This window comes from Xiphophorus hellerii, chromosome 8 (genome assembly GCF_003331165.1).
Source record: "Xiphophorus hellerii strain 12219 chromosome 8, Xiphophorus_hellerii-4.1, whole genome shotgun sequence".
Taxonomy (NCBI): Eukaryota; Metazoa; Chordata; class Actinopteri; order Cyprinodontiformes; family Poeciliidae; genus Xiphophorus; species Xiphophorus hellerii.
In genome coordinates, this window is record NC_045679.1 from 20,874,680 (window position 1) to 20,892,727 (window position 18,048).

Genomic DNA, 18,048 nt, shown 5'->3' on the forward strand with positions numbered 1-18,048 from the left:
GAGACAGCACAAAGGCGATCGGTATATTTCTTTGGATATATTTTCTTTACCTCTATATAGATTTTGCTGGTTGAGTCAGAAGTTTACATACACTCACCATGGGTGTGAAGATAATTTAAATCTTTGTTATTTTTGTGACGCTTTGTGCAAAGTGGTTGGAATAATTAATCAAATTCATCTCAAACTCAAACTATTTCAGTAGATAAAATGAGTCCAAACACTGATCAAAACTGGTTTCAGAATAAATTATTCATCATGTACATTGTCTCTGACCTCAATCCTGTTATGAATTGGTGAACTAATCTGTCTGCGGCAGGAAGTTAAACATTTAAAAGAACTACTTCAACATTTCTGCCAAGAGGAGCTGTCAAATATCCAGCAAGAGCCTGTACAAAGCATGTTATTTCTCTGCAATCTGAACATATTCTTTTAACCACATATAATTTGTCTTTATGTAGATACTCGAGTCTGTGTGTGTGATTTTATTGATATTATCTAGGTAAAATACACAATAAATCTAAGCAATTCTTGTTTTAAAAACAAGACTTGCTTGTTGGTTGTTTTTTTTTTTTGCTGTATCTGTTTGCTTTGGGAAAAGTTGAAAATGAACAACAAATTTTTGCTAATTATGAGTGTATGTGAGCTTCTGATCAGGACCAAAATATGTAAATTAACCTTTACTGTCATCCTTTGTAAACCTAAGCTCTCTTCCTCAGACACGCTGATGATCTTATAAATCTACATGAAGCAACTGAGATGATTAATAGGCCTGTTTACTGAAGCAGCATGCAGTCTGGAAATTAATCTTCCTAATGTAATGCAACAGAATCTATTTATGGCACACAATCTAATATTCAAAACCTAACGTTCAAAACCTAAAGTCCCTTTGGTAATTATTAAATGATGTCGTTTTTTCTTTTTTCAATTTGCACGAGCTCGCCACATAGCTGCAGCGTGCAAAGCTCCACTGTGCCAGCAGGGGGCAGTGTTGGCGTTCAGCAACCTCTCGCTGCTCTAATGGGGCAGGTTCGTGTGAATGAATAGAAGTGATGGCTTTCATCTGAAATGTAAGTCTGTGAGTGGAGTAAAGGGGAGATCACTACTCATTTTCGACAGGTACATTGTGTTAGTGCTATTACAGATCGCTGAGCTGTCACACAGGAAGAAAAAAAAAAGAAGCATACAGTTACTTGGAATACATAATCAGAGAGATCAATATATTCCACATGCATTAGTTTTTGGACCAGGGGGAGCCCTGCTCTCCATCACACTGGCAAATGATTGGCACTTGAATGCCGGGGATGTTCTGGGTGCTAATTGAGAGTCCAATTGTCCTGAGCTGCTCGGCTGCAGGTCCTCGGAGTGTGTGTGTGTGTGTGTGTTCGAGCCAGTGGAGGTCGAGGGCGGCCAGCGACCGCCCCTGTAGCAGCACCTCGCTCTCATTACTGATGCAATTACATCAAATGAAAACCTCCCCACGGAGCAGACACGGCGAGCGCGCAGGCGGTTAGAGCCTGAGATTTTTGTCAGCAAGCCCCCCTTCTTTCTTTCTTTTTTTTTTTTTTCCTCACCCCATCTTCATCCCCCATCATCAGACTGTGGCACCGCTGTTTGGACTCCCACTTTGGATCGAAGAGCGGGCTGACAAAAGTCTCCATGGCGACAGTGCAATCTGTAAATCATGCTGCGACAAACGTGTCTTCTCCTTCCCTCTCTGCCTCGTTCGCCCTCCCTCTCCTCCTGGCATACCTTTCCTGCGTCTCCGCCTCTTTTCTCTCCCCGCAATTATAAAGCCCTCCTTCTCGACTGACGTTACCACCTCTGCTTCACTCCTCTCTCTGCGCTCTATTCCTTCTTTTGCCCTCTCGCTCCCCTCTCAAGCTAATGCTTTAATTAGTTGAGACAGAAAGAGAGGGTGGGAGGACGGGGGAAGACATAACGTTCACTTAACATTCAACCAACGTCCAAGTCAACATGCCGCCTTGGAGCAGACAGGGTGATACACTCTGGGAAAGTGTGTGTGTGTGTTAGTGGGGCAGCTTTATGAGGGCTTTTTTTTATGAGCTGAGGATGAGAATCCTGCAGTACCTTCAGCGTCCTTAGACATGTACAGGGAAAGCTTGGTACCATAGGGGATCCGTATTGAATCTGAACCAGGAATGAAGAAGAGGGTTACACAAACTGTACACACACAGTAACACAGATTAGGTGCAGAAACACACACACACATACACACACCCACACGCCCGCACAGTCTCAGTTGTCTGGGTGGTGCAGAACGACACACACAACTAGAAACAACACGGCAGAAAATCAAAATCCCTCAGAGAGAACTGATTACCTGCAGCGGTCTAAGAGCATAAATCCTGCCCTCGGCTAATTGCAGCAGCAACAGCCAAACCTTTCTTCCTGTTAGCCTTAATGGGACCTGTAAATAACTGCTCCCCTCAGTACGGATGAGGCTTAATGGCGCGGGCAACCCATTTAATAACCGTGTTTCTCTGTCTTTGTCCTCAGTCAAAGTCACCAACATCAACAGATGTAAAATCCAATGAACAAGGGGCGGACCTCCTCCTCAATCCATCAGCTCAGGACGGCTGACAGAACTGAGAGGAAAGGGAGGCTGGATGAGGAAATATGGACACCGTTAGGGGTTAAAAGTGGGTTAAAATGATCCCAATAATCCCTGAAATCAATGCTGTTGATAGTGGGGGGGAGGATGGAGGTATAAAGTCTGATATATCTGTCTGTCCGTCCAGATTATTTTCTAATCTAACCCTGATTTAAGCTTCTCGCCAACCTGTCTGCTATGTTTGGTCTTTGACAAACTACTGAAACCTCCACAGAACAGCTGGGTTTAAACTCAAACTATATTACACACAACTGAACTCCAATTATTGATTAGATGATCTAAGCACTTTGAAATGCCTTGCTGCTGAAATGTGCTATACAAATAAAATGTGATTGATTGATTGATAAGAAGGCCATTGGTTGGATTTTATTTAGGGATGAAAGGGTCAAAATACATTCTGTATGAACATTACGGTTCATACAGAATGTAAAAATACAAACAAAAAAAACCTTTGAAAACTTTTCTTGTCCCTATGCAATTATTCATTTCTACCATAAGTAAGCAAAAACGCACAAATATTACGAGTTGTTGACAAAATGTGAAAAGAAATTCAAGGGGTATGAATATTATTAGCTGCATTTTCAGATTTTAAGTGCGAGTAGCAATGACACGACTGGCTCGGTTTGCAACACACTTCGCGCAAAGGTGCTGGCGACGAACAGAAGAAAGAAACTTGAAACCGTAGCAACATATTCGCCCGGCACCTCCGCCTGTAGCGAGCATGGAGCAGTAGATTATGAAAGTTGTCTGTCCTGAACAGTCAGAAGAAAAGGATCTCAGTCAAAGCAAGAGAAAACCTGCACAGGACTAAATTGTGCATAACTAACCCTAACACTGTGGAGTCACAGAGTCGTCCTGCAGAGTTCACTTTATGCAAATGTCAAACTGAAGCCTGTGAGGGCACCCAAAGTCACATAGCTCTGGAGTCATCTGAACACCTTCCAGACAACAACTCTCCCCCCTTCTCGCCCCGGAGCTTTTTATGTGCAGGGCTTTACCATCTCCGAGCGGTGAAGGAAATACGGGCATCTCGTAGCCTGTGGGCGTCTGGGGGGAGCTCTGAGAGCTGGTGTCTCTGGAACTGCAGTTGGAGGCTGAGCTCACCGGCGCCGACGAGACAAAATAGATGTCCGACTGTGGGCGGAATAAAACACAGAAGCACGCAGAGTAAAGTGGAAGCGAGGTACAGCAGAGAGATGACAGAGATGAGACAAAGGGAGGCAAGAAAAAAAAAAGGAATCCGAAAAGAGACGGAGATTTGTGTTTGATGCCAGGTCCACTCATTTTTCTTTTTTAAAAATTTTTTTAGATTAGTTCTCTGTAAAATTTATGACGAAGCTCATCTGGGTTTGATTGAAGTAACAGAGCTGAAAGACTGACACCAAGCGACTGCAAACATTCAAATGCTTGATTAAATTCGAATGGATTTAGATTTGCAGCAAATTCGCAGATTATAAGTGCTTAGTTTTTAAAATGATTGAATGTACAAACAGAAACAAATTATTCTACTGGTGCATCTTCATAAATTAGAATACCCTGAGAAAAGTTGATTCACTTCAGTACTTTGACTCAAAAAGTGAAACTTGATTCATTACACAAAGATATTTCCAGCACTTTTTTTTCTGCTCGTTTTGATGATCATGGCTTACATGTATCCAAAAAGCAGCATTTATTTTTCGAGAAATTGGAAGCATTACATGTAGATACTTAGATTGGCTTAAAACAAGACCTATAGCCTGGGTTTGGTTGCTCCTGAATCTGTGAGTCTCCCACACACTTTTGGAAAGGCTTTGATTCATAATCTCCACAAGGCTGTGTTTATATATATCTGCTTGTACATATTTGTCTGCCACACCTTTTTCCTTCCAATTAACTTTCCACTAACGCGTGCATACAACACTCCGTGAACAGCCAGCTTCTTTAATTTCTTAATTTGTTCTTTAATTTCCCCTTGGGGATCTCTATTCTATTCTATTCTATTCTATTCTATTCTATTCTATTCTATTCTATAACATTTTGTGGCTTACCCTCCTTAATGAGGGAGTGTATGTCTGCTGGAACTACTATTAGTCTTGTTATGTGCAGGTCAGACACACCTACGTTTTAAGATCTCCGTATTAAACTTTGCTTTTATTGGCCTAATTTTAGGTCTACACCAACTGTATGTCATCAAAACTTTAGTAAATTAATTCCATGTTTTGATTCATGTTATGGACATAAATTTGCTTTTGATAATATTCAAATGGATTGAGATGGACCTGAATGTTCTAGGTGGATATCTCTACATCGCTTCACATTGTGCAGTATTTAGCTTTGTGGTTCAAATACAGCCTAGTTATATTATTTTAAGTATGTAATATTTCTGTTGAGATCTTTGATGTGTTTTATTCAGCAGCTTTGCAAAGCTTATGTTTGCACCTATCTACATAAAAGCCGCTGCACTTCAGCTAACGCGTGTGTCATATGAGCAGCCCATTTTGGTTCACTATCATCTTTCATGTCGTCTGTGCTGAGATTTCTACATGTTTATATCTAGCTAGATTCATTTTTATATCTTCTTTTATGATTGAGTGAAGTCGTTGTCGTGCATGCAGTTTCAAAAAACATCTGCTGGAGATTTTTAAATGTCTACGAGCCAAGATATTGGTTTGGGTTAGAAAAAAAAATAACACGGAGCCAACAGTCTAAAGGTGCAAGACGTTTTTTGGCTCTGGGCAACAAGCATGCGCTGGCTCCAAGAAAGCCCTGCCCTGGTCGCGTAATTGCATCTAATCATACTGACCCTCGAGGCAGCCAGCTGCAGCTCCGGGACCACTGCTGTGTAAACAAGGTTTCCATTGACCACCAGTCGGATCTCAATGGAATCCGTTGTGAAGGCGAGGATGTAAGGAAAAGCGCAAACTGCAAACACAAAATAAGCACATAAAAAAAAATAAATCACCATATCAGATCTTTTTTTTAAATTTTTAATTTTGTTTGCTTTTTTTTATATGCTTTTATTAATAGCTTGGCAGAATTTCGTTTACGACACAGAGTCATTCAGGGGTAGTGGATTCAGGAAGCATCAGCCTCTCAACAGCATCTCCAAACAAAAACATGCACATAATCTAATGTCAGCAGGATGCTTCTGGTCACACATGGTGTTTCCATGGTGACCGCAATGGGCAGGGTGGGGAGCTACCTACCGATAGCGTTGGGCATCTGGTTCCAGCTGAAGTGGAAATCAGAAGTGTTGGACTGGATCATTGGTGTGGAGCCGTTAAAGGGGCAAACTTTCTTATAGTAACAAATATCTGGAGGAAGAAACAAGTGCAAATTCACATAAAATAAAAGGGGCTCACTTCCTTTTTTTGCTAGCTTTTTTGTACTCAGAACTACAGAAAACAAGAGTGATATTAATCAATAAGGTCTAAGCTGCTTTTTTGCAAGGTAGATATGAAAAGCAGTTTGAGTTATTGAAAAAATGTAGCTAAGTAGAGAGAAAAAAGTAAAAAAAATATATAATGTCATGATATTTGTATTCATCCCCTTTTTGATTTGATACCCCTAAATAGCATCCACTATTACAAAATGTCCTCATAAGCCACCTGATAAGTAAACGGAGTACAACTACAACATCCACTTTGAAACACGGTGGTGGCGGCAGCATGTTGCAGGGATGCTTTTCCGATAAGATAAAATACAAATGAAATACATTTAATTTTGTGGTTTTAATGTGACAAACAGGGTTTAGAGCAAAGGTGGATGTTCCCTTTTCTAAGTGCAGGAGAAAAAAAAACATGGTCCAGCTTTGACCTGAATCAAAGAGCATCTAAAATGTGAAAAGTCAAAGGGAGACTCACAGTTGTAACACAAGAGGAGGCCCGCCTCGCCGTCTTCATACACATCAATGGCTGCTACAAAGTTTACCTGCAGGCAAAGGCAAGTCACTTTACAGAAATCACTCGAACATCTGGAAAAAGTACAAAAGGCTAAATGTGACAGAAGGCCTTTTGGAGAATAATGTCAGGTCACACTAACTCAAGGGAATGTAAAAGATCTGCAGCGTATTCCCTTCACATGGCGATTTCTGCTGTCATATCTGAGTCTGTTGCTTTTTTAGCTTGTTATAAATGACCACTCTTTGGTGATCTTTTTCAAAAACGACACTTCAGCGACATTGTGCACGCGCACCAAGTTCCTCACCCTGTTGGCGTCAACGTGATGAAGTCGATAGGCATCCCCGGTGCTCTCATTGATCAGGTCGAACTGGTGTTTGTAGGCCACGCATATCATGTTGTCGTTCTCCCCGGTCGGACCGTCTACCAGCGCCATCACCACAGGCGGGTCACACAGACAGATTTCCTGTGGGTGAGGTTCGTTAACGTCATCGCTTGATCATATTTCCATGGAAAAACCCTCGAAGGTGTGAAAGCCTTTTTTTTTTGGAACGTGTCATTCAATATACAGACTATAACAAGCAGTACCTGTGATATGAAGCCTTTCTCTTTTTAAAAGTTAGGTACCATGGTTATAAAACACAGTGGGAAGTTTAAATACACTAATCACTGGTTTGAATGCTGTACTGATTTGGGATTTTTAAATTATGCTTTTGACCTTTTAAAGGCAAAAAAAAAAATAAGACAACCTAATGCTTCAATAAATTTTAAATTTAACGCAGCTTTACTTTAATCCATGCAGAGTAAAATATACATACTCAGATATATGCTGTACTCACTCTAATATTTACAGCAGGTTACAGAAAAACCTCACACTTTTTTCAGTCATGACATGAATATTTTAGCATAATTGGGTTGCATCTTTAAAAATTCATTCAAATGCAAGTAGTAAAGCTTAATTAAAGTTGGCTCGTTTAACTAAATGTCATTGGATGGTTATGTATGTGTATGTTATTTGTGTGTAATTTTGATCGAGTGTAGCAAAAAAGAAAAACCTGCATCTAATTCAAACTTAAGAATGAAATGCTTGTTTTTAAGCTTTGTAGAAGTTGGATGTTGTATAATGATAACACATTGGAAAAAGGCAAAAATGAAGCTTTGTAAATTAGTGACATTCACGCTGTAACTTCAGAACGAAAATGTACACAAAAGAAGAAAAATTTAGTTATCAAGTATTAATATTAGGTATATAAGTATTGCAAGTGTCCTTTTCTGATTTATAAAACAATCAGAAAACTGTTTCTGATTGTTTTATAACAAACAAAACAAACATTTATTTGTTTTGGAGAAATTAGATCTAAACATCAACATATTTGAAAAAATAAGTTGACACAAAGAAGACATGGCAAGTCCCACTATATGTTTGCTCTATTTTGTGCAAAAATAAATATTCATATAAAATAGTATTAATTAATTTATTTATTTTTGTTCTCTTTATGCATCTGTATGTTGGGACTGTCATACCCGTATATACTGAAACTCCTCCACCGGGGAGTCTGCTCCCGTGGTGACAGCGCTGAAACGCGGATGCTTCCTGGTAATTAGGAGGAGTTTGGTTCTGATGGCTGCTACTATTCTCAGCTCGGAGCCGTGGTGGGTGTTGATAGAGTACAAATGACAACCTGGCCCAAAGAGGAAAGGAGACAAGAAATACATTAGAAATATCTCAGCGTTTCTGTACACATGACCAAGGGCAGAGTTGAGGATGAGTAGATCTCAGGTTACCAAATGTCAATTAAAAAAAAAAAAAAAAACTGTGTCGTGAATTAACTTCAGCATAAATGCAAAACACCAACTGCAAAATTAGCTGTGGGGCATGAAGGATATTTTGAATTTACAGAGTTTACTATGATAAGCTTTAAAACTTTACAATGAGATTTTATTTTTATTTTTTTCCTTTAAACAGGACTGAATAATATCAGGAAACTACGTTATGGCAATATTGTCACTGAAATTTGCAATCAACACCAAGAGTTCAGTCTCTCAGCCACCAAAATCACACTTTGTAATCGCAATACTGCAAACATTGATATTGTCATGATATATGCGATTGGATTTACTGAGAAGCACTAGCCTAAAATAAAATCTTTTTCTGTGTTTTTATGAAAGAAACATCTGGGTTCAAACAACTGGCTCCATAAAACTGCCAGTCCCAAAGCCAGAAGAACAGTCCAGTAAATCACCAAACAAAAGAAATCATCAGTCACCTAAAGATTTATACAAGCTAACTTTGCGAGTTGATATGAAGGACATATGTGAGCACCTTACCACTGATGCTTTCAGTGATATAATTTATTTCCAGAAATTTATAATGACTGGGAATTAGATAATAAAACCTCTGGAAAATACTAGTTTAAGTGCAGTTTAAATATTTTTTTTTAATTCATGCTTCCATTGAATGTTGAATGTTCAGACTGAGCTTCAGTCTCTGACATGTTTTTTTCACTTTGTTCTGGATTACTTCTAATCAACAATAAACTGAAAAACTAATTAGTTCTTCCTATTAATTAACTGTATCAAAGCCAATAGCTCCAATATTTTTAGTCTAAAGATGCATCAACAAGTAGAGTGCACTTTGTCACACTTTTCTTTATTTTAAGAATCAGATAAAGGTTAGGAACAAAATGCTTACATGCATACATGGGAATCACCTTTAATTTCTTAATTTTCGTTTGGATCCTAAACTAAAGAGCTTGAAACATTTTATTTCTCTTTCATGCATTATTTTCTTTAGCATAAGTAAAAATCAGAAGCTCAAAGAAAACCAAAAGTTGGCATTGACCAGGAAGGGTGTAATTGATTGATCTCTGAGGATAACTGATTGGTTTACTACAGAGAGCCCAGCTTTGTTTGGCACCAATAACGTTCCTCCTCTTGCAATTTAATGAGTGATATAAACCGGAAGGTTAATTCTGCCATATGGCCATCTCTTGTTCTACAAGACTAGAAGTCGACACGATCCAACGTCAGCGTTTGCAGTTGAGAGGAGCTTTTGCTTGAGTGTGATAGGGATCGGTTTGCGGTCTGTGCAGCTGCTGCTCACCTTTAGTTTTCTCCAGTTTGTTCTCCCTGCAGTCACACTTGCTTCTGACGAGCTGCCGTTCCTCCAGGCCTCTCTTGATGCCGCCGAGTCTGAACACGTACAGCCGAGCGTCCTTTCCTGGAAACGAAATGAGGGACACTTCTGTTTCACAAAGGGTTTTTTTTTTATTATTCATTCGACAAGCCAAACTCTTTAACAATAAGGAGTTGCATGTTAGAGGCTGAAAAGGTCTTAAAACTTTCCAGCAGAACCGTAACTCTAAACATACAGTCAGGTTGACACTAAATCGGTTTAGATCAAAGCATGTTCATGTGTTAGGATCGCTCCAATTAAAAGCAAGATCTGAATCCAACTGATGATCAAAAACAAAACATGAAAATTGCTGTTTAGAGACTCCATCCGGTCTGACTGAGCTTAAGTCTTGCAGCTGCAATTTCGGCAAAATGGAGTTGTACAAAGTCTTCACTCAACTGGGATGAATACAAATAATCATTTTTTTACATGATTAATAGCACAATATTTTTTATATATATATCTTTCAATCCCATCAATATTTGCTGATCTGTGTTGCAGATCTCATCATATCCCAGTTAAGAAAGTTGCGGTGGCGGAAACGTGACAAAATGTGAACAAGTTCAAAAGGCTGTCGCTGTATGTATGTTTTCTTTTTAATGTTGAGGGAGCTGATCTTTTAGTCCTTTCCTGCAGTCTACCCTCCCTAAGCCCTTCAGCATGACAGAGTTTAAGCTCTCTATGGGTAAGATTCCTTAGATCTCAGCATGAGATCAATGCCACTTTGGACCAGCTCGAGTAGAAAGGTTCGCCATGTTTTCAACCAGAGAGAGAGAGATGACAGAGATTCATTTAGAGAGGATAATGAGACTAAGCATACGCTGCAGATAGTTGATTCAATAACAGGATGAAAAAGAGTTGATTAAAGGAAATCTACCTCTGATGTGCAAGGAGGAAGTACTAAACAGCATCAGTCTTTTCTTTCCACCCTACCTTTGTCTGCCCGGGTAATCAGAAGGTCCTGAGGCTCCAGAATGTGCATCTGCTTCACTGCCATGGTTTTGTCAAACACCTGCACAGGGGGAAGCGTCGGCGTCTCTGAAACACAATACAGCGATCCACGTCGTCAAATGAGGAGTGACAAATACATCGCACCTGAGGAAGGAACAGAGTTATTGACTGGATGCCACTCACCAGCACCGGGCAGCGGCGGGTCGGGGCCTAAAGCACAGACAGCATTATTACAGTCATCATCAGAGCAGCAGCTTGATATTGTGCTGGTGATTGTGTAATTATTTCAGAGAGACTGATCGAGATTTACTCACCATCCAGCATCAAGACCCCCGCTGTGTCGGTGGCCACCAGCAGAGACTGACCCCACGAGTCGGCACATATGATCTCGTAGGGGAACGTGCTGCTGAAAGACTGAGATTCCCATGGCTGCAGTGTTGGGAAAACAAGGTTTTGAAAAATTAAATGCACAATAAAACCCCCCACATAACTGTCTGACATAAATCAAAAAAAAAAAAAAAAAAAAAATTTGCTGTTTTAGTCCAGTTGGGACTGTCAAAATGATTTCTATTTCCCAAACACCAGAGATAATTTTCATAATATTGCAAATCCGTTTAACAAATTGAAAAACCCAGACATTGATGACATGGCTTTGTAAGCATCATCTGAGTCAATGTATGATTGACATGTTTATGTCAGTCATATGCAAGGAGACAGTCGACTGGTCGGAAGCTTTTGTGAGGATGCTGGTGAGAGAGGGTCAACAGGACCTGGGCTAAAGAGCCATTCAGCAAACCATTACTCCAAAAGCAATAAATTAAGTCAGATTACAATTCGCAAATATACTCGTGCGAAAATATCTTTACTTTTGAAGAAATGTCATGAACTCTGAAGAAACTAAAAATAAAGTGATGCCATTATTACAATGTTGGAAAAAAGAGCCTTGAAAGCCTGAAGACATAATCCCAAATTTGATGTATGGGAGAGGCAACATCATGTTACGAAGCTACACTTAAAAAAATGAATAAATAAAGGGAATTATGTAAAAAGAACATTATGAAGAAACATTAAAGTAACATATCAGCCAAAGAAGTTTATGCTTGGGCACAAATGGTCTTCCATATGGACAATTACCTTATTCATATTGATGAATCAGATGCAAAATGGATTAACAACAACAAAATTAAGGTTTTAGAGTGTACATCACAAAGCCCTGATGCAGTCCAGGGAAAATCTGTGGTGTCAGTGAACAAGGATGCCTATAAACCTCAGTCATTCATGCTAGTCCTGTTAGGAGGACTGGATCAAAATTACAGCTGTGAGAAGCTTTCAGATACTCAACGTATTTGACCCAAGTAAGTAGAAAAATATTAATTTTACCATAGAATAAAGCAAATGACTGACCTGTAGACATTTCAAGAGAACTAAACTGCATAAAAAGGTAACATTTTCCAGGTAGATTGGTGATAATTTTTGCTCAACATGACAAATAGATAACCTCCAGCATCCTTTTTTTGGCTTCGCCGACTATTTTGCAGATGTTTTAAATTACAGAATCACGTGGATGTTTGTTCGGCATTGTGTGTGTTTCTCTGTCACCTCTTTTCTGCACAGGCCTGTGGTAACAAGGCTTGTTGGTGCATCTCCTCTCACGATGGTCTTCAGCTTCAGAGCCTGGATAAGAGACAGCATCTAATAAACCCGACATGCGCACTAAAAACTACAGCAAATATTTATCTAGTCTTCTGTCTCCTGATTTTTTTTCCCTACATTTTTGGTGCCTTAAAAATTCTGGTGAAGCCGTAGTAAATTGTACACAGCTAAGAAAAGTACTTGTAGTAGGAGTTTCCTTGTATTTGGTCATGTTGCAGCCACCGATTAATGTATTTTATTAGAATTGTATACTAGATACCAAGAAAAAGGTCAGGAATAAAAGGGATTTAAGCCTTTCAGTTATTTTTTTTTTACCAGAACCAATCTAGAAAGTGTGGTGTGAATCTGAATTTAGCCCTCCGTAGGCTGATACTCCTAAACAAAATCCTGTAGAAACGAGCACAGAACACGATTTGGCCGTCTGTTCCTCAGATCAGATTAACCATTGCAAATTTAAGCAGAAGAAGAAGGCAATAGCATTCACATATCTCTGTAAACAGGCAATTTGGAGATAATGGAAAACATACCAACCAACTGCACAAAAGGCGTAGCAGCACACTATGGGGTCCAATCATTCATTAAACACAAAGAAAAATTATATTTATTCATCCCATGAGACATTTCTCCCTTTTTCCTTTCAATTTTACGCTTTAAGTCACAACCTGGAGATATCCAGGTTTTCTGTTTATCAGCAGCAAATAAAAAAAATAAATAAATAAATAAACAAAGGGCAGAAGACACTCAAGTGGTTGGCGAACGAAGAAAACACAGGAACAAAACAACTGAGGCAATCTCTCTGAGGTAGCACCACTTTACGGGTTCATCTAAAAGCAGTTGTTAGCTTGTCAGTGTCACGGTGAGCGACGGGAAGAATGATGGCCAAAACACTTTACACAAACAGACAGGTCTGTAGGATTAATGGTTGGGATCGTAGTTTGGGATTTCTTCTTCTTCTGACTGTAAGATTGTCTAAACGCACATTAAGTAAAGGGATGCCTCGACCATATTCGCCTCACTAAGACAAAACACAGAGGCTGATTGAAAGTGATTATTCAACCCTGATCTTTTCTTTGGACTGTGGTTCGCTCATCTGGCTCAAAAACAACAACTGTGTGGATTCATTTTATTATAACAGCTGGTTTAAAAGCAAAAACACCTAAAAAAGTGTTCCAAATTAAATAAGGCAACTATTTTGATGCTTTATGCTTTTTAGGTTGTGTATTTGGTTTGTCTCTCTCTGCTCCCTCACACCTGGTTTTATTTACTAATCACACCACCTGTCTCCTGTTTTTTCAGATGTATACTCCTAGGACTTTGTTTAACTTTGTCACAAAACGACCACAAAGTTCAGAGAATATTAAGGAAAATATAAAAACAACCAAAATACATTTTGACATTTTCATTGTTTAGCTTTCTGGAGGGGTTTTTCCATTTTAAAGAAAACAGTTCAGAAAAAATGCAGCAGATTGAACAAATGTACAATATTGTTGGAAATGAAAGGAAACAAAAAAACACCCTACCCTCTTTCTTTTCTAATATTTGAATTTCATATGATTTTATTTCCTATCAGCTGTGCTGTTTTGTTACAATCACTTCCACTTTCTTATAACACCATGGACAGTTCCCTGTATTGTTGAAATGGAAATGAGTTCTGTGATTTGGAGAGATGACCCAATGCTGGCATCATAATGTTTACCTTTTTAGAGCGTAACCACAATGTGTGTGTTGTGCAGCAGGCGTGCACACTTCAGTGTTTTTTGCTGCCTTCTCCAAAAGTCTTGCACATCGTGTTGCTATGTTTGTAATCTCACCTGCCCTATTCGGACAAACTCAGCCTGCCGGGCCTCCTCCTTCTTACGCGCCGACTTCGGAGACTCAGGCAGCACGTCGCTGAAAGACCTCCGGTTTAACATGTTCTGGGGAGAAAAGGGAACCTAAACGTGGAACACATAAAGTGTGGCACACACAGGGAAAGAGAAAGGAAAAAGGCGTCTTAGAGACAAACCCTCAGGCGGGAGGAGGGTGTTGAGCAGCAGCAGTGAAAACGCAGTTTGAACCGAGTCGTGTTAGGGCCAACGGTGAAGGGAAAGGAGTGGAAAAAACCCAAGAGAAATAAGAACAAAAGTGATATGAGGAGAGGGAGCCCTGCTGAGAAAGTCAGCATTGCAGTGGTACCCAGTCGGTGTGGTGCAGTGTGCGGAGGGAGACTGCAGTGAGATGTAGCAGAACGCAGCTGAGCAGTGGCTACAGTCGCTGCTGGTGACAGCAGGATTGGGGCAAACAAAAAAAAAAAAAGAAACTTGTGGAGAACCAAAACCGACACCTATCCAGCTCTCTGTACAGGAGTTATGGTCAGAAATGCTTCGTTACCTTGTGCAGGTCAGGCATGAGGTCTTGGTAGAGCGAGCGGATCAGCATGTCAAGGGTCCGCTGACGTTTCTGGGCAAACGTTGGCGTCTCCAGTGTGGCTTTCTCTCCATTGATTACTGAGCGAGAAGAGGGGAGGTCAGAGTATTAGAAACACGTCAGCATAAGCTCCGATGTGTCTGCGCTTTGTTGTTTTCATACATTTGACTAATAAAAAGTCCCTGAATTCGTGGTGGTCAGTAAATACAGGCGGAGATGGAAGAGGGGGTCCAAACAGTGGAACGCTCTCCTCCGAGAAAATCTTCAACCTGTGGCGAAGAGAAGGCTTTGTGAAATATCTCTAAGACCCATTAAAAAAGCAAATGAAACAAATGGAGGTCTGTATAAAATAACCATTACGCTGTAAGAACCGAAGCAACTCACCTGTAACTGTCATTCTGGCTATTATACCTGACTAAAGCAAAAATATCTGAAAATAAAATGTATCGGAAAGCTACATGATGACGGAAGCACATTGCTTTAGCAGGTAATTTCAGTGTTCTGCTTTTCACTCCGGCGGTCGGCTGCTCCTGTAGCCGACCGCTTGATTTGTCTGACATCCGTTGTCCATGTGAAGGATACGGGTGAAGTGTGATCGGATCATAGATGGTTTGAAGGACGACGACGCGTCGTCCCCTTCCTGAAATACGATGGTAACGATGTCGTTTCCAATGTGCCTCTTCCGCTCCACCTTTCAGACACACAAAGGCAAGAGACAGCAGCCTAAACAAAGAACCCTGATGAACCTGGGAAATATTTTCCCCCTAATGCATTTATGGGCAAAAGTATTAATACTGACAAAACTCTTTGACATTTTGTCAAGATACATCCCTGAACGTCAGTGTATTTTAGTGGATTTGTTGAGATTGGTCAATGTAGCCCATTATTTCTAAAGAACAACTGATTTCAGCTTTTTAAAAATACATATTTCTGACACATGTGGCATACATTCAACCATCTTACCACTTAATAAAATCCAGTGCTACTAGTAACTTCAGAAGTCAAACGCAAAATGATGTTTGGAGGAAACCGAACACTACACCCTGAAAACACCAACACATTGTTAACCACCTTAAACATACAGTTGGAACAACAATGGAAGTTTTCAGATCACAAATTAGCAAATCATTAGACTGGATGATGAAGAAGATGAAGAAGAAGTAGTAAACAAAAATGCAAGCAATCACAAAAGAAGAAAAAAAGTAGACACAACAGGCCGAAGTGAAAAACAAGCAGAGAGCAAAAGCTGCTCAAACTGATTAAAAGTGACAGAAAGCAAGACATTTAGGAAATTTAATGTTATGTTAAATTACACACTGAATGCTAAGTTCATAACACATTTTTTTCTGAACCAATGCAATTGCAGCAACTTACAAAAGACCTTTTCCCCTTGAGCATGAATCTTTTAGATGATTAGATCTGCATTTTTTGTTTTGTTTGACAGAACTAACTTAAAAAAAAATCTATATTTTTTTCCAAGTGTACAACATACGTCTAACTTGTAAACCTAGGATCCCCTTTTTTTGAAATCAGGCAGTATTCCTTCCACCTCCAAGCCTCTAGTGTTGCATCATAACCCTTTATAAACACCACGACTAACTCACAATAATAAAATAATGTTTTAGGAAAAGAAACACCAGTCGACAGGCTGAGGTGAAATATCCTGGTGGGATGTGTTTGATCCGCAGCTCGTCTCTGGGATCACGCAACACTTCAGTAAACCCCAGGATGAGCACAGACTGTTTCCTATAATAACATATTTGAAGGCTCTCCTATACACAAACCTGCTGCTTGTTCTCCTTAGAGTAGGGCAACATGGTGGAGACGTGGAACATGAGCTCATGGCCTTGATACACCGTGTAGATGGACTGAAGTCCTGTAGTGTCATCTGGAGAGACAAAACAGAAATCAAACCACATCGAAATGCAATAAACAAAACCGTGCTTTAACACCTCTTTTCTCGTAAGATGCTGTAAGTCTTTTCTTACTCTTGGTGTCGAGCCCTCCTCGATAGCCTGCCCACCCCTGCAGTGTGACAGTATCGCCCAGCAAATTGAGGAACTTGTCGAAGTTCTCGCTCCCCGTCTCTAAAACGAACATAAAAGCCCGTCAACATGTACGTTCTGCCATATTTGCAAAGGTTTTCGTTCATTCTGATGTTCTCCACAAAACAGTGCATGGATTGAGCCCCCAGTAATCTGAAACTCCTAAATAAAACTCAATTTCTTTGAGAAATAAACGAATCATTAAAGGCATTATTCCACCCATGTGCGATGTAAATTCAGCTGTGTGACAAAAAAAGCACAAATTTTAAAATGGCTTGAATATTTTTGGCAAGGTACAGAAGCATTATTGTTTTTATAGCAAAGCTAATCTAATAAGACATAGGCTATAGCTACACTAAGCTACAACTAAAAAGGCTAAAAATTAAGAAAACATCACAATAAATACATAAACCCCAATGTCAAATTATCACATTGAATTAAATTAACAAATTACAAACATAAATTGTGCCAATAAAGTAAGCGTTTTACCATTGCTAAACATCTCGTCATCTGTGAGCTGTCCGTCTCTGGCAAACAGCACACCAAATTTAAAATTGACTGAACCCTATAAAAAAAATTAAAAATATGGACATTATGGTTCAGAACAAAAACAGCTAATATGGATATGTTTGGTAAAGTATGAAAACATGTCCATGCAAACATGGACCCAACAAATGTGTATCATCTCCTTCATTAAAGCATAAAAAGCATTGAATGCAATTAAATTAGAGTCAGAACATGAATTAAATTGAAAAGTACACTGAATATAGCTTTTTTGTAAAAAAAAAAAAAAAACCCAAACCCATCAATATAAGACTGGAAAACATATGTAACAAAATACTTTGCAGAAAAAAAAAGATAAATAACAGTACGAACGAGCAAACAGTGCTACATCCTTCCATACCTCCTGTTCCTCCAACACCAGCAGGTCCTGAGGAAAGAGGAAATAAAAAGTGTCATTCATACTAACCAGCACAGCGATGATAGATGACACAGCCTGAGGACATTATAGAGTTTAGGTGCTGCTGATCAGGTGTGGCGTGAAATGAACCGCCGCTTGAGCGGGGGGAGCCGGCTGCCGCTCCGGTGTCACTCTCACCTTCTGAATCTCTGGGTTGAGGATCTCCCTGGGGCCTTTCTCAAACCTGTCCATGTTCATTGCACTGTAATCGAGGAAAGATGAGGAGGAAATGAAATATTGGAAGAAGAGCAGGAGAGGGGTTGGGGAAAAAAGAGAGAACAAAAAGCAGGGATTTAGGAATGACTGAAGGCCAATGGCTCAGAAAGTCATACTGAAAAATGAGAACT

At 39.7% G+C, this 18,048-nt stretch overlaps 1 protein-coding gene across 7 annotated transcripts in view; it reads right to left on the reverse strand.

Moving 5' to 3' along the window:
• The window catches only part of garnl3 (GTPase activating Rap/RanGAP domain like 3), a 75,319-nt gene that overhangs the window by 2,309 nt on the left and 54,962 nt on the right, over nt 1-18,048 (reverse strand). For 4 of the 7 annotated variants that reach the window (XM_032569696.1, XM_032569697.1, XM_032569699.1 and 1 more), the window contains 22 exons: nt 17,840-17,903; nt 17,645-17,671; nt 17,230-17,305; nt 16,684-16,782; nt 16,480-16,583; nt 15,278-15,386; nt 15,080-15,125; nt 14,858-14,964; nt 14,660-14,775; nt 14,101-14,223; nt 12,236-12,310; nt 10,951-11,065; nt 10,820-10,846; nt 10,619-10,723; nt 9,614-9,730; nt 8,035-8,192; nt 6,818-6,976; nt 6,475-6,541; nt 5,818-5,925; nt 5,415-5,533; nt 3,631-3,766; nt 2,089-2,148 (listed from right to left, as the gene is read on the reverse strand). In XM_032569696.1, coding sequence (XP_032425587.1) covers nt 2,089-2,148; nt 3,631-3,766; nt 5,415-5,533; nt 5,818-5,925; nt 6,475-6,541; nt 6,818-6,976; nt 8,035-8,192; nt 9,614-9,730; nt 10,619-10,723; nt 10,820-10,846; nt 10,951-11,065; nt 12,236-12,310; nt 14,101-14,223; nt 14,660-14,775; nt 14,858-14,964; nt 15,080-15,125; nt 15,278-15,386; nt 16,480-16,583; nt 16,684-16,782; nt 17,230-17,305; nt 17,645-17,671; nt 17,840-17,903 — 2,117 coding nt within the window. The remainder of the gene's footprint in view (nt 1-2,088; nt 2,149-3,630; nt 3,767-5,414; nt 5,534-5,817; nt 5,926-6,474; nt 6,542-6,817; nt 6,977-8,034; nt 8,193-9,613; nt 9,731-10,618; nt 10,724-10,819; nt 10,847-10,950; nt 11,066-12,235; nt 12,311-14,100; nt 14,224-14,659; nt 14,776-14,857; nt 14,965-15,079; nt 15,126-15,277; nt 15,387-16,479; nt 16,584-16,683; nt 16,783-17,229; nt 17,306-17,644; nt 17,672-17,839; nt 17,904-18,048) is intronic. The other 3 variants (XM_032569698.1, XM_032569702.1, XM_032569700.1) reach the window with 3 other exon arrangements.